We start from the raw sequence: 13,765 nt of genomic DNA on the forward strand, positions 1-13,765 counted from the left end.
TGAAATCTCCCAAAGCCAGCAGGGTTTCTAGTGATGTGCAGCACCACTATCATGCCCTTTTTATATTGTAAACTTCCCTGTGAGCCTTGGATAAAGGGCGGTATAGAAAATGTAATAATAATAGTAATAGTAATAATACCCTGCATATCTCAATATGCACCCTCCCCCTCCCCCCATTGCTTAGAACAGAATAATTTGCACAGACATTCATACCAGTAGCAGCATGCTGTTTTTCTTGGCGGAAAAATTAAACTATGTCATTGCTAAAGTTAAGCGTGGGGGCACAGTAGAGAATGCACACCTCTGCTTAGGCTGCAGGAGTTCCTTACATTTCAGATCTACGAATCATGTTTGCATGACAAATAAACTCTCTAAAACGAAACCCAACTTCACCTGACTCAGCTGCAAATAATTAAAGCATGATGTGCTCCATATGGAAACTAATTAAAAAAAACAAGCCCATTCCTATTTCATCTCCAGAATTGTAGAACTCCCAAAAGAAGGATAGAGAGCAGGTATCTGCAACGTTTCTGGAAAGTGCATTTCTGGTTCCAGTGAGGTGCCAGAGTTGTGGTCCCATTCCATCGATCATGTGCCTCTCTCAGCGATAGATGGGCTGAGCTGATTGGAGGACAGGGACTGTATACACGCTATAATGCACATACCACATTCACTATGTCGCTCAGAGAATTGTGGGGGCTGTAGTTTTCCCCGGACAGGGTTGAAATTCCCAGCAACAAACTACAGTGCCCAGAATTCTTAAGGGATTGAACATGCTTCACAGGCGCTTTAAAGGAACGATGCGTATGCAACCCAGCATCTGCTTCCCCTTCTTCCCTACATTTTTGAGAATGTTCTCGTGTGATTGTAGCATATACTGCTACAGTCTTCTTTATCTTTCCCTTCATAAACTTCAGCCTAAAACCCTCTAGCCGGCATTCTGCTTCCAAAATGGTTAATTCCTCTTCTTCGGCTTAAGACCTTAATCTTCATCCCCAACAGAAAGAACACCATGGAGACCTATCCAGAGAACATGAGTGTGCTGAGTGGTTGCACCTAAATTAGCTTGACTGCATTTGTGGGTGTCTCATATACTGATACTGAATTCATTCTCGTGAGTGTGAATCAAAAATGCAAAGGAGAGCATCGACAGGCTTTGATACTTTGCTGTTGTGAAACCTGCCTTCACTTTGACTCCCCTCACCAGCCCTGACTTCATGCAAATGTAGGGCTAATAATAAAAAATAATAATGCTATTATTTATTCCCCTCCCATCTGGCTGGGTTTCCCCAGCCACTCTGGGTGGTTCCCAACAGAACACTAAAACAGAATAAAACTTCAAACATTAAAAACTTCCCTAAACAAGTCTGCCTTCAGATGTCTTCTAAAAGTCAGATAGTTGTTTATTTCCTTGACATCTGATGGGAGGGCATTCCACAGGGCGGGTGCCACTACCAAGAAGACCCTCTGCCTGGTTCCCTGTAACCTCACTTCTCGCAGTGAAGGAACCACCAGAAGGCCCTTGGAGCTGGACCTCAGTTTCCAGACTGTGATTCAGCACTACAAATCTCCCAAAGGGAGCCACACAATGACAGCCACACACTTGGCATCTCCCCACTGTCAACATCTAGATTGTAGGCCTTTCAGGGCAGAGACCTTCCTTTTGGGGTTTTGTTTCTTTGTTTAGGCTGGTGGTTTTCAACCAGGGTGCGTTGAATGATGGTCAGGGATGCTGTGGGCAACACTGGCCTCTGCCCCTCTTTCCTTCCCTCCCTCCTCTGATGCCCTCTCGCATCTCTGCCTCCCAAAGGCTTGCACAGCTGTTTGTTGCAGCAGCCCTGGCTACAAGCTCCGCAGGTGAATGGTGCCTCTGGGGATTGCCAGGGGGCGCTTGCTTCCCAGGCCCCTGTGGGGCAGTGTGAGGAGGCACCTCTCTTTGAGGCGGGGGGGGGTGCAGCTCAGGGAGCAGGGGTGGCAGCAGCAGTTGCCTGGAGGACTTCCAAGGAAAGGGGAGAAGAGATGAAGGTGAGGGGCTGCCAGCTCTGCTGGCAAGGGGTGACATAACTGGGCTCCTGAGCCCCACAGGGGTGCCTCAGAAAAGAATGCAATTCATCAAGGGAGCTGTGAACCCCAAAAGGTTGACAACCTCTGGTTTAGGCTATTTAAGAATAACCCTTTTTCCAAAGTAGCTCAGGGCAATGTGCAACAAATATTTAAGCAAAAGAGAGTGAACATCAATAGAAGCATATGCAGGCTTAAAAGTGAGAAAATTGTTAAAACACTGTTACACAAGTTTATTGTGAGGATTACGCATCCCTTAGTCCCGTTGTTAAATGTTATTCTGTAAAGTGTAATGCACACCGACAGAAATGTTAGTGGCTGCATTGGACCATTAAAGGAAAGAGGAATAGGGGGAAAAAACCTTCAAAATGAACAGTAGGGTGAAACAAGTAAGCAAGCTTTCAGATTTAATCAGGAGGACTCATGAGTTGTCTGTATGTTAAGCTAATAACATAAAGTGTGGGGGGGTGGGCAGGGAGAAAGAAAAAGATAAATGAAATGCAAAATCTTAGCCTGCAGTTCAGAATAATCAGATGGGATGGGAAGGCTGAATGCCAACTTAATTAGGTTTGGGCTTGCTTAGGGCAAAAAGGTATCTGGTTGCGCCAGAGATTACAGGAAAAGCAACAAAGACCTGGAGCACCTTTGAAAACGCACACAGAGTTATTAAGGCATTAACTTTTGTGGCGCTCCTGGCCTCTGCTGATGTTTGTTTGCTGCAATGGTCTAACAGAGTTAGTCTTCCACAAGACCACAGGAGTATTGAAGTTGCTGCAGAGCAGTTTGCAAGTATCTGTTTGTCTCTTCCTCCTCTGACACTCGCCACAAATACATACATGATTTTGTCCCAAGGGAGAAGGGAAAATGAGTCACTTCTGGATTCACCCTCCCAAACATTCCTGTTACCAGCCTTTGCCCTAATACAGAGCTTGGGGTGTTTTCAGTAAGTAAACTTTGCAGTGATTAAAAAAAGAAAAAGAATGATTAACTGCTTGACTTTCCAGGCTATCTTATCAGAGATTGAACAGAAAGTGGCGCGCCTATTGGAGGACTGCAAAGACAGGCACACCGGGGAGGGCGCTGGCCTCCATCAGGAGGCAGAGAGCCTGTCTTTGAAGCTGAGAGATGTGAAATGCAACTTGGAAAGGGTGCAAGGCATGCTCCAAGGGAAGAGCACAGAAGAGCAGGTAAAACGAAACCGCAAAAAACAAGGACAGTGTGAGAGTAGCTGTTGTGCGCATGTGTTCGTGTGGTGACGCATGCTGCAGTTTGCAAAGCTTTCATATCAGTCTTACTATATACCTGTTGGAACAGAGTACAGTGGTACCTCAGGTTACATACACTTCAGGTTACAGACACTTCAGGTTAAGAACTTTGCTTCAAGTACGGACCTCCGGAACGAATTAAGTACTTAACTTGTATTCTGCAAAGGGGCATGGCTGACTGGCTAGGAGGCACATGGAATAGGAGCAGCCCGTGCTGCCACGTCTTGTTGCAAGGAGAAGTCTCAAACCCCTTCGAGCAGCTACAGGAGACTTCTCTATTTGTGCAATCAGTTTGTTAAGCCAATTCTAAATCTTGTGAGAAGAGGGCAGGGTGAGGAATCCTGTCCTACACTGGTCTTGTTGCGTGTGGCCTTTGTCAGATTGGAAGGTGAAGCCCCCTGTGTCTGTTTGGTTGGTTTTAAGTCGCTTTGGGTTGCCATGGGCAAGATAATTCAACAAATCCAATACAGTGGAGCCTCGCAAGACGAAATTAATCCATTCCGCGAGTCTCTTCGTCTTGCGGTTTTTTCGTCTTGCGAAGCACGGCTATTAGCGGCTTAATGGCTATTAACGGCTATTAACGGCTTAGCGGCTATTAACGGCTTAGCGGCTTTAAGAAAAAGGAAACAAACTCGCAAGACGTTTCGTCTTGCAAAGCAAGCCCATAGGGAAATTCGTCTTGCGGAACGACTCAAAAAAGCGGAAAACTCTTTCGTCTAGCGAGTTTTTCGTCTTGCGAGGCATTCGTCTTGCGGGGCACCACTGTACATGAGAATAATGATTCGAATGCTTGTAGAGGTTTCCACAGTCTGGAAGCCTAAATAGTCAGGATTCCAAACAATGCAGCCTCCTTGTTAGTCTTGGAAAATTCTATTCCACCTTAAGGAGCAGACATGGGATTGTTACATGTCACATGTCTGTTTACATACCAGCACAGCTTGCTGGGAACTTCCGTTGTGTGTATAGCTTTTGCTTTTTACTGTCTCTCTGAGGAGAAGAAAGGGAGACGACATGTTTTCTTTGTCCTGATTTATGCTTAATAAATCTTTAGCTGATAGTATGTTTCCACAAGCCTCACGCCTGTTCTGTTTGCGCATTATTTTCTGCTAATATAGTGTGCTCAGGCTTTTGAAGTCTGAGTCGCTGATTTACGTCGCACCAGAGATTGGGGGATCATCACGACTGGAAAGGCATGATCCAGCTGGGGGGGGGGCTAACCAGCTGGCATCTCGACCCCCGAAAGATGCTGACAGTTAGTTGTGTGATATTTTATAACATGGAGTTTTTCTATGTTGATTTTATTTTATTTTATTGGTATTTGGATCTTTACGAGCTTGAGGTTGTAAACCACTTAGAGATTCCCCACCCAAAACATCTGTAAGTGGTATATAAATTGTCTAAGCCAATTCATTATTTGTGCTCAGGGAATCTGTGGCCGAGTTCAAAATTTAGCATTAAAAAACTACCTTAAAGGCGCTCCCACCTTCCTTCACCTTTCTATCACTGCAATCTTATCCTGAAAAGTTCCTTTGACCTGTGTGCCTCTCTCTACAGATCAGCCCTGAGGAAAATACCTATGAGGAGCTCCCTCAGCCCTTTTATTTTGACCTCTCTGATACATTCCCGCTTCTCGCCTTGGACCAGCCTCTCTTCAGTAGGCAGAATGGTTTAGAGCAGCAGCAGGTAAATCGGCTCCCTTTCCCCCTCCTCCACAACATGGCAAGATAGTTTTGCTGTCTATTGTTCTGCCTTATTTAATTTTGCCACCTCTTGTATACATCTCACACGTAAGTGCCTAAACAAGCGCCTTCTCCCAGTACCAACCATCTTGGGTCCGATGCTCAGCAGGTGAGGCCCTGTTGGTGGTTGCACCAGTTGGTGTTGAAACAGGACAGGGCCTTTCCGGTGGCTGCTCCCATTTATGAGATTCTCTTCCTAGCGAGGGGCATCTGTCAACCTCATTACAGTGCTACCTCGAGTTACATACGCTTCAGGTTACAGATGCTTCAGGTTACAGACTCCGCTAACCCAGAAATAGTACCTCGGGTTAAGAACTTTGCTTCAGGATGAGAACAGAAATTGTGCTCCGGCGGCAGCGGAAGGCCCCATTAGCTAAAGTGGTGCTTCAGGTTAAGAACAGTTTTAGGTTATGAACAGACCTCCAGAATGAATCAAGTACTCAACCCGAGGTACCACTGTACTGACTTTCAGGAGGAATTTTAAAACATTCCTATTTTACCGAGGCTGAAATACACTGCTAGGTTTGGCAAAGGGGGGACCCTCTTGTCCAGGGGTCAGCAAACTTTTTCAGCAGAAAAAAAACCTCAGACCTTGTGGGGGGCCAGACTATGTTTTGGGGAAAAAATTAACAAATTCCTATGCCCCCCAAATAACCCAGAGATGCATTTTAAATAAAAGCACACATTCTACTCATGTAGAAACACCAGGCAGGCCCCACAGATAACCCAGAGATGCATTTTAAATAAAAGGACACATTCTACTCATGTAAAGACACACTGATTCCTGGACCGTCCGCGGGCCGGATTTAGAAGGTAATTGGGCCGAATCCGGCCCCTGGGCCTTAGTTTGCCTACCTGTGCTCTTGGGAGTTCTATCTCCGTCAGAAATTCAGTGGGTGGCCCAGAAGAGAGAATTCTCTTTGGCACCCCAAAATTGTGGACATGTCTGGCATCTTCACTATGCAGCTTTTGGCAAATGCTGAAGACACACCTCTTTATCCTGGCCTTTTAACACCTGAGATGTGTCTTTTCAGGGCACGCTCTATTCCTATGACTGTAATTTTTAACATTAGATTGTTGTAACCAGCCATGGGGCCTGCTGGTGAAGGGGGTCAGTATGAAGAAGAAGAAGAAGAAGAAGAAGAAGAAGAAGAAGAAGAAGAAGAAGAGTTTTGATTTGATATCCCGCCTTTCACTCCCCTTCAGGAGTCTCAAAGCGGCCAACATTCTCCTTTCCCTTCCTCCCCCACAACAAACACTCTGTGAGGTGAGTGGGGCTGAGAGACTTCAGAGAAGTGTGACTGGCCCAAGGTCACCCAGCAGCTGCATGTGGAGGAGCGGAGACGCGAACCCGGTTCACCAGATTACGAGACTACCGCTCTTAACCACTACACCACACTGGCTCTTATCATCAGGATTCACAACAGCAACTGTATTCAGCTTCCTTCTCTGTCTAGAAATCCTAGTAAGGGAAGAAACCAGTCCCCTACCCTCAGGGCTCCCAGTCTGAGCCATACTGCTCCTGCCACCAAGACAGTGAAAGGGGGCGAGACATCGCTTTCAGAAAACCCCATTTTTTCCACGTTTTGAGTTTTCCTCTGTTTCTCTTCCTCACTTGCAGGAGCTGCTGCTGCAGCTGTCAGAACAAAACAATCTTGTTGACTTCATTGACGTGTACATGGAGAAGATGCAGCCGCAATCTGGGGATGGCAAAACTCTGGAATTGCAAGCAAGGTACAAAAAAAAAACCAAAAAAACGCACTCCTCAAATCTGCAAGGAAACTGCTTCTGGGCAAAGACACATAGAGTTGTGTTGTGAGAGGATCAGCCTTGCGTGCAGAAAGTCAATCCCGAATTGAGTCCCCAGCAATCCCCAGTTAGGGCTGGGAGAAAACCTGGATAATCACTGCCTGTCAGTATAGATCTGTATTCTTCAACCTTGGGCCCTCAGATATGGGTAGACTATAACTCCCATGATCCTTTGCCATTGGGCTAAGCTGGCCGTGGATGATGGGTGTTATAGTCCATCACAACATACCTCACAAGGGAGGAGGACAACATACAGTCCCCTGAGCTTCTGGAGGAAAGAAGGGGGATATACATACAATAAATAAATAAATGGAACTGATTTTAATAGTGGATTGGGTTTTTTTACATTTTCATTGATTTATGGTTTTTATAATGGTATATTTTGTTGTGATAGCCTGCTCTGTGACCTTAGGGTATAGGATGTGTAAGAAATCAAATAAATGTATTTGGGTTCAGGTTGTCAGCTTTAGTGAAAGCCCGGATTTTGGATACTTCCTCTCTTTGAGCAGGTTAAGTAAACCAGACTGTGTTGTATTATACTGAGAGCCGTTGGTTTCTCTCTCGATTATTTTATCTCATAGCAGTCTGATGCGCCGATCTAGTCACGAGGCACCCAGCTCTGGAAGTGAGCCCCTTGGTCTGATTCCCAAGGACCAAGCAGGTGACAAGTGGCAACATTTGCAGGAGGAGCTGCTCTTCAAGATGAACCCTCCTCACTGTCAGTTCCCTGAATCTCAGGTTAGTATACTAATTCGCCCACCCCATAATAACAACAACGTCCAGAGGCATAGCTGTGTTAGTCTGTTGCAGCAAAAACAAGACAAGAGTTGTGGCACTTCAACAGCTAGTGAATTCCTTTGGCTCAGTATTATACACCTTTTTGTCAGGAGTTCAGCCTACACTCAAGTAGGACCCTGGCAGAGACACATGCCCGACTGGCATGTTCCCTCCCTCCTGGTCAATCGTCCGGGAGCTTCATAAGCTTTCTTCAGCCCGAACATCACAGCCACCGATGCTAACTGACAGCGGTACACTTAGGGATCCGCAGAGTTTGCGCATCATGCGTGACAGACCTCAGCAACTCAGCATTTTGGCTAATCTATTTTATTTACATATAAACACACACGGAGCACTGCAACATGGCTCCCTCTCTCTCTAGCATCAGACAGCAAAGAGAAAAAGAACAAAGGACAATAGTCCCACTTCACGGAACACAGCAACACAAACATCCTGTCTTCGTCACTTCCCACTCTGTGGAGTCAAAACATATCATGTCATGTGAAAGACAACAATCCTATGACTGCAATCATAGAGCAGGAATTCTAACACTTTTGACCCTCTGTGCCAACACTTTGCAGCAGTAAGGTAAAGGTAACCCCTGACCATTAGGTCCAGTTGTGGCCAATGCTGGGGTTGCAGCGCTCCTCTCGCTCTATAGACCAAGGGAGCCGGCGTACAGCTTCCGGGTCATGTGGCCAGCATGACTAAGCCGCTTCTGGCGAACCAGAGCAGTGCACGGAAACGCTGTTTACCTTCCCACCGGAGTGGTACCTATTTATCTACTTGCACTTTGATGTGCTTTTGAACTGCTAGGTGGGCAGGAGCAGGGACCGAGCAACAGGAGCTCACCCCGTTGCGGGGATTTGAACCGCCAACCTGATTGGCAAGTCCTAGGCTCTGTGGTTTAACCCACAGCGCCACCCGCGTCCCGTTTGCAGCAGAACCTTTAGGAAAATGTTCTGCCTCTGCTGTCAGAGGGGATACCGGTAGCTGGAAGTCACAGGTGGGCAGAGTGCTGTTGCACGCATGCCTTGCTTGAAGGCTTCCTCCACGCTTCCTGGTTGGCCAATGTGAGGACAGAATGCTGGTCTACTTAGACCACTGGCCTATTAAGAGAACTGAGAGTTGTGGGAGAACCCTGTTCCCCTCACAGGGCTGCCATTCCCAGAGTGGTTTAACAATCAACCCCATGGAACTCTGGGAAATGTAGTTCTGGGAGGGAAATGGGGTCTCCAAACGATTCTTAGCACCCTTACCAAACTACATGTCCCAGGATTCTTTGGGGGGAGCCTTGGCTGTTCGTAAACTGTATGATACTGCTTTAAATGTTTAGTTCAGATGGAGCCTGATAGAGAAAGAGAGTCATCGTAGCATATTTCCAACTTCCTAGCCATAAGGATATGCGTTGTCTGCACTGGGCCCCAGTCGCCGGGGGGGGGGGGGTTGGCTTCACAAATCTGCAAAACTCCTGTGACCAAAAGGTGACAGTGAGACTAAAGAGACAAGTATGTACACAATCATCAACAGTGGTGTGTCTAAGACTTTCAGATTTTTTAATAGCAAGCGTTTGAAACAGGTCAGTAATATTGTCCCCATGTCGGAGAAGAAGAGGGCAACACAGATCAAAATGGCACCTCGAAATATCATCTGGTCTTCCAAGGCAGGAGATCCATAGCTATAGCATCCTCTGCTTAAAAACCTCAAGCGAAGGAGAGTCCTGTACCTTCCCAGGTAGTCTATTCGGCTGTCGATCAACTTGTTACCTGAGAATCCTTGTTTAATTTTGGATGAAATCCCAGCTCTTGTCATTTGAACTTGTTAGTTCAGGCCCTACTGTCTGGAACAACGGAATGATATTTGTTCCATCACCTACATGACAGCCCATCAAATGTTTGCAGGGGGCCCTCTTAAATGGTCTATTCCTCAGGTTAAACCATCAGTCTTATGTCTAAAGGCTGAGACTCCCAAATACTTGAAAGGTGCCTACCAAATTGGGTTTATCGCCTTGAAAAACTAGAGCACACATTGACAGCGCTTCAGCCATACGTAGACATGTTCATTGGCACAGATCAATGCGGGCGCGGCAGATGCTAGGCTCTTGTTGTGAGCAGATTTCACGCCACCTACATAGAATGGACACTTCTGTGTCCATTCCAAGATGGTGAACTTAATATTGGTTTATGTTGTAGCTAGCTAGCTAGTTGCTGCTGTTATAAGAACATTCTGTATCACCATGAGTTTAATCTGGAGCATTTGTCCAAACACGTTTTGCTTTTCCAAATGTTAGATCTCTACCAAAATAAATATTCTACCCAAGGGTGCCACAGCGAGTGTGAGAACTCCAACCGTCGAGGAGCTGAAAACGTACACGGCACAGCTTGGCAATCTGAGCCAAGAAGCGTCTGTTCAGACACAGGTACTAAAATGCATCCCCCCCCCCCCCAGTTACATAAATTGCCGGTGTGGCTGGTGGGCAAGATCCAGAGCCTTGGCAGAGCGCAGAATCTATTGGTGTGTGTGTGTGTGTGTGTGTGTGTGTGTGAAATCCCATTAGAGCAAATGAGATCTTTCCCCCCAGTGCTAAAGAGCAGGCGTAGAGAGGATGTTCCATGTGGGGGCCATGGGGTGGGGGAGAATTAAAGCCCCCGTAGCCAACATGCCAGGGTCCCAGTCTAGACCTGGAGTCTCACGTCTGCAATTTACCTTTTAAAAAAGCCATTTGCGAAATTGCTAATTGTGCAAATGGTGCTGCATCTAGTTTGATCCTTGGGGGAAAACAGGAGCTCAAGGAAAGGGTGGTTGTAAGAAACTTTGCTTCTATATAGTGGTACCTCGGGTTACATACGCTTCAGGTTACACACTCCACTAACCTAGAAATAGTGCTTCAGGTTAAGAACTTTGCTTCAGGATAAGAACAGATATCAGGCTCCGGCGGCGTGGCAGCAGCAGGAGGCCCCATTAGCTAAAGTGGTGCTTCAGGTTAAGAACAGTTTCAGGTTAAGAATGGACCTCCGGAACGAATTAAGTACTTAACCTGAGGTACCACTGTAGTAGAGGTATTCTGCCAGCAGTGTGAGGCAACCCTAAAAGGACAACAAGGCCAAAAGGGTGGGATCTGCACTTTACATACTGATTTGCTTTGAAATGACAAGACCGCCATTTTGTTGAAAGCTTCCAGTACTTAATACTCTTGCATTGCTTGCTTCTTTCTCTCCATCTCCCTCTCTCTCTTTCCATCTAACCATAGACCAGCCCAAAATTGCAACCTTCCTTAAATACCCTCCATTTTTTTGCTGCCTATCTGAAATGGCCCAACACCCAGCAGGCCACAGATTCTGTCAGGCCTCAAGGCTCACCCACACCCTTTTCTGCCTAACAGCAGGCCCCCAAGGTGCTTAACAATAAGTGAAAATGAATGCCTAATAAACATAATGAGATGGTTGTTATGTTTAAAGGCAGTGGTGACTTATGAAGGCTTGTGGTGGTGAGAGGGGTTTTGTTTTGTTTTGTTTTACCATTTTGCATTTTGTCTGCAATTGTTTTCATTTGTGTCAGCCATGCGGTCTGGGGAAAAGTAAGTGAGTGAGTGAGTGAGTGAGTGAGTGAGTGAAGCCTTCAGAGGAAACTGAGAAACAGCATCTCTATATCTTCCAGGAAAATATGACGGGGGAAGTTTCCTTAAGCTTGGACCAGAAGCTCTTTGAGCTGCTTTTGGCGATCAGCCGCTGCCTGAACGACATGGAGCAGATGTTAAACACGTGTGAACTCACCAGTGAAGAAGCTCCTCTGCAACAAATGCTTTATGAGGTAAATAAGGAGTGTCTGGGCTGGTGTGAGCTGCACTCCCAAACATCTGGAGTGTCTGGAGGCGGTTGGAGGATGGATGGCGGCTAACAGATTGAGGCTGAATCCTGACAAGACAGAAGTACTGTTTTTGGGGGACAGGAGGCGGGCAGGTGTGGAGGACTCCCTGGTCCTGAATGGGGTAACTGTGCCCCTGAAGGACCAGGTGTGCAGCCTGGGAGTCATTTTGGACTCACAGCTGTCCATGGAGGCACAGGTCAATTCTGTGTCCAGGGCAGCTGTTTACCAGCTCCATCTGGTACGCAGGCTGAGACCCTACCTGCCCGCAGACTGCCTCGCCAGAGTGGTGCATGCTCTGGTTATCTCTCGCTTGGACTACTGCAATGCGCTCAATGTGGGGCTACCTTTGAAGGTGACCCGGAAACTACAACTAATCCAGAATGTGGCAGCTAGACTGGTGACTGGCAGTGGCCACTGACACCGGTCTTGAAAGACCTACTTCGGCTCCCAGTACGTTTCCGAGCACAATTCAAAGTGTTAGTTCTGACCTTTAAAGCCCTAAACGGTCTCGGCCCAGTATACCTGAAGGAGCGTTTCCACCCCCATCGTTCTGCCCGGACACTGAGGTCCAGCGCCAAGGGCCTTCTGGCGGTTCCCTAACTGCGAGAAGCCAAGTTACAGGGAACCAGGCAGAGGGCCTTCTCAGTAGTGGCACCTGCCCTGTGGAATGCCCTCCCATCAGATGTCAAAGAGAAAAATAACTACCAAACTTTTAGAAGACATCTAAAGGCAGCCCTGTTTAGGGAAGCTTTTAATGTTTAATGGGTTATTGCATTTTAGTGTTTTGTTGGAAGCCGCCCAGAGTGGCTGGGGGGACCCAGCCACATCAGTTTGGCAAAGGCTGATACTTGGCTTTCTCAAGAGCAGAGCTGTGTGTAACCGCACAGTTCTGCACAGAGAAAGCACGTCCTGTGTCATCAGTTGCAAATTGCAAGATTCGGCTTCCTGAAAATACCAGCTCTTATTTGAAAAAGAAGATAGACTCTCGAGATTGTAAATATATGCTTGAAAGACTGGAAAATGCCAGATAATCTTGAGGGTTGCTGGATAAATGTATCTGAGCGACAGTAGCCTCAGGGCCCCACATGATTTATGTGAAATAGTAGAAATTGCAAAATAATTCAGAGTAAAAATAATAATATCCAGATTGGATCTATTTCTGCTTTCCTGATCATACAGGCAACTCCCAATTTGTGTGCACACACACTATTTTTTGGTGCCAACAGTGGGTGGGGCAGAATGGGGTGATGGCAGACCGCCTGCACCAACCATGGGCCCTCCAGGTGTTTTGAACTACAACTCCCAGCAGCCTCAGCCAGCATGCTGGTCAGGACTGATGGAAGATGTAGTTCACAACACTCCAAGAGCCCCAGTATTTTGAGGCTATTCTGAATTTCAAGGGGTTGGTTAGTGGAGGTGGATGTGGCAGTGGTAAAGTTAAGAAGAAGGGCTGATTTAGCTAAGTGCCAACTAGATTGTGGCTAAAAATGGGTAACAGAGATGGTAGTATCAGCATGCCTGGGAGAGCCCCAAGATTCGTTCTTCCTTCCTTCCTTCTCACGGTGCAAGCTAAAGTCACGACAGGCAAAAAGCCCAGGTCTCTTGCTTGAGAACACAAAGTGATCAAGCTCAAAAGTAGGGGATGATTGTATTCTTATAAGGTCCTTTTTACTTCAGATTTGATGAATTCCTGCCATTCCTTTTACAAAACCATATTTACCGGCCTCCTTCTCATTTTCTTTTTTCTCTCTCTTTCCAGACGCTCTCCGCAGAGCTGCAAAAGCTTCATGCGGATATTGGTGAGAAAAAGGATGACCTTCTGAGGTCCATTGCCTCTGCTGGTGGTAACGCTGATAGATTCTCCGAGTGTTTTAGCAACTTGCAGTCGTGGCTGCAGTCGACCCAAGCGGCTGCCTCTTCCAGGAGCAAGTCCATAAAAGCTGAGCTGGACCAGTACAGTCAATATCAGGTACCTCCCAATTGTATTCCTTTCCATTCTCTGGTGCCCATCTAAGTTGCATCTCACAAGAGAGAGGCATGCCATATTTCTGCAACCCCCCCACCCCCATTAAATGATGTTGCACCAACTTACATTAGGCACGATCAAATCTGGGGGACTCTTCAGGAAAGCACGGGCCTCTTCATTTGAAATCATATAATATGAGACTTGGTTCTGTAATTTGGGGTACGTTCGTTGGGTTTTATGGACACATTACATTTAACAACTACCGGGGAACCTCGGTTTTC

The 13,765-nt window shown here is 46.6% G+C and overlaps 1 protein-coding gene across 1 annotated transcript in view; it reads left to right on the plus strand.

Moving 5' to 3' along the window:
- SYNE2 (spectrin repeat containing nuclear envelope protein 2) overlaps window positions 1–13,765 on the plus strand; it is a 233,618-nt gene that overhangs the window by 130,419 nt on the left and 89,434 nt on the right. The window contains exons 63-69 of the mRNA XM_082236352.1: window positions 3,066–3,248; window positions 4,881–5,009; window positions 6,687–6,799; window positions 7,456–7,612; window positions 9,942–10,070; window positions 11,309–11,461; window positions 13,278–13,487. Coding sequence (XP_082092478.1) covers window positions 3,066–3,248; window positions 4,881–5,009; window positions 6,687–6,799; window positions 7,456–7,612; window positions 9,942–10,070; window positions 11,309–11,461; window positions 13,278–13,487 — 1,074 coding nt within the window. The remainder of the gene's footprint in view (window positions 1–3,065; window positions 3,249–4,880; window positions 5,010–6,686; window positions 6,800–7,455; window positions 7,613–9,941; window positions 10,071–11,308; window positions 11,462–13,277; window positions 13,488–13,765) is intronic.

This window comes from Podarcis vaucheri (assembly GCF_965113315.1).
Source record: "Podarcis vaucheri genome assembly, chromosome: 1".
Lineage (NCBI taxonomy): Eukaryota > Metazoa > Chordata > Lepidosauria > Squamata > Lacertidae > Podarcis > Podarcis vaucheri.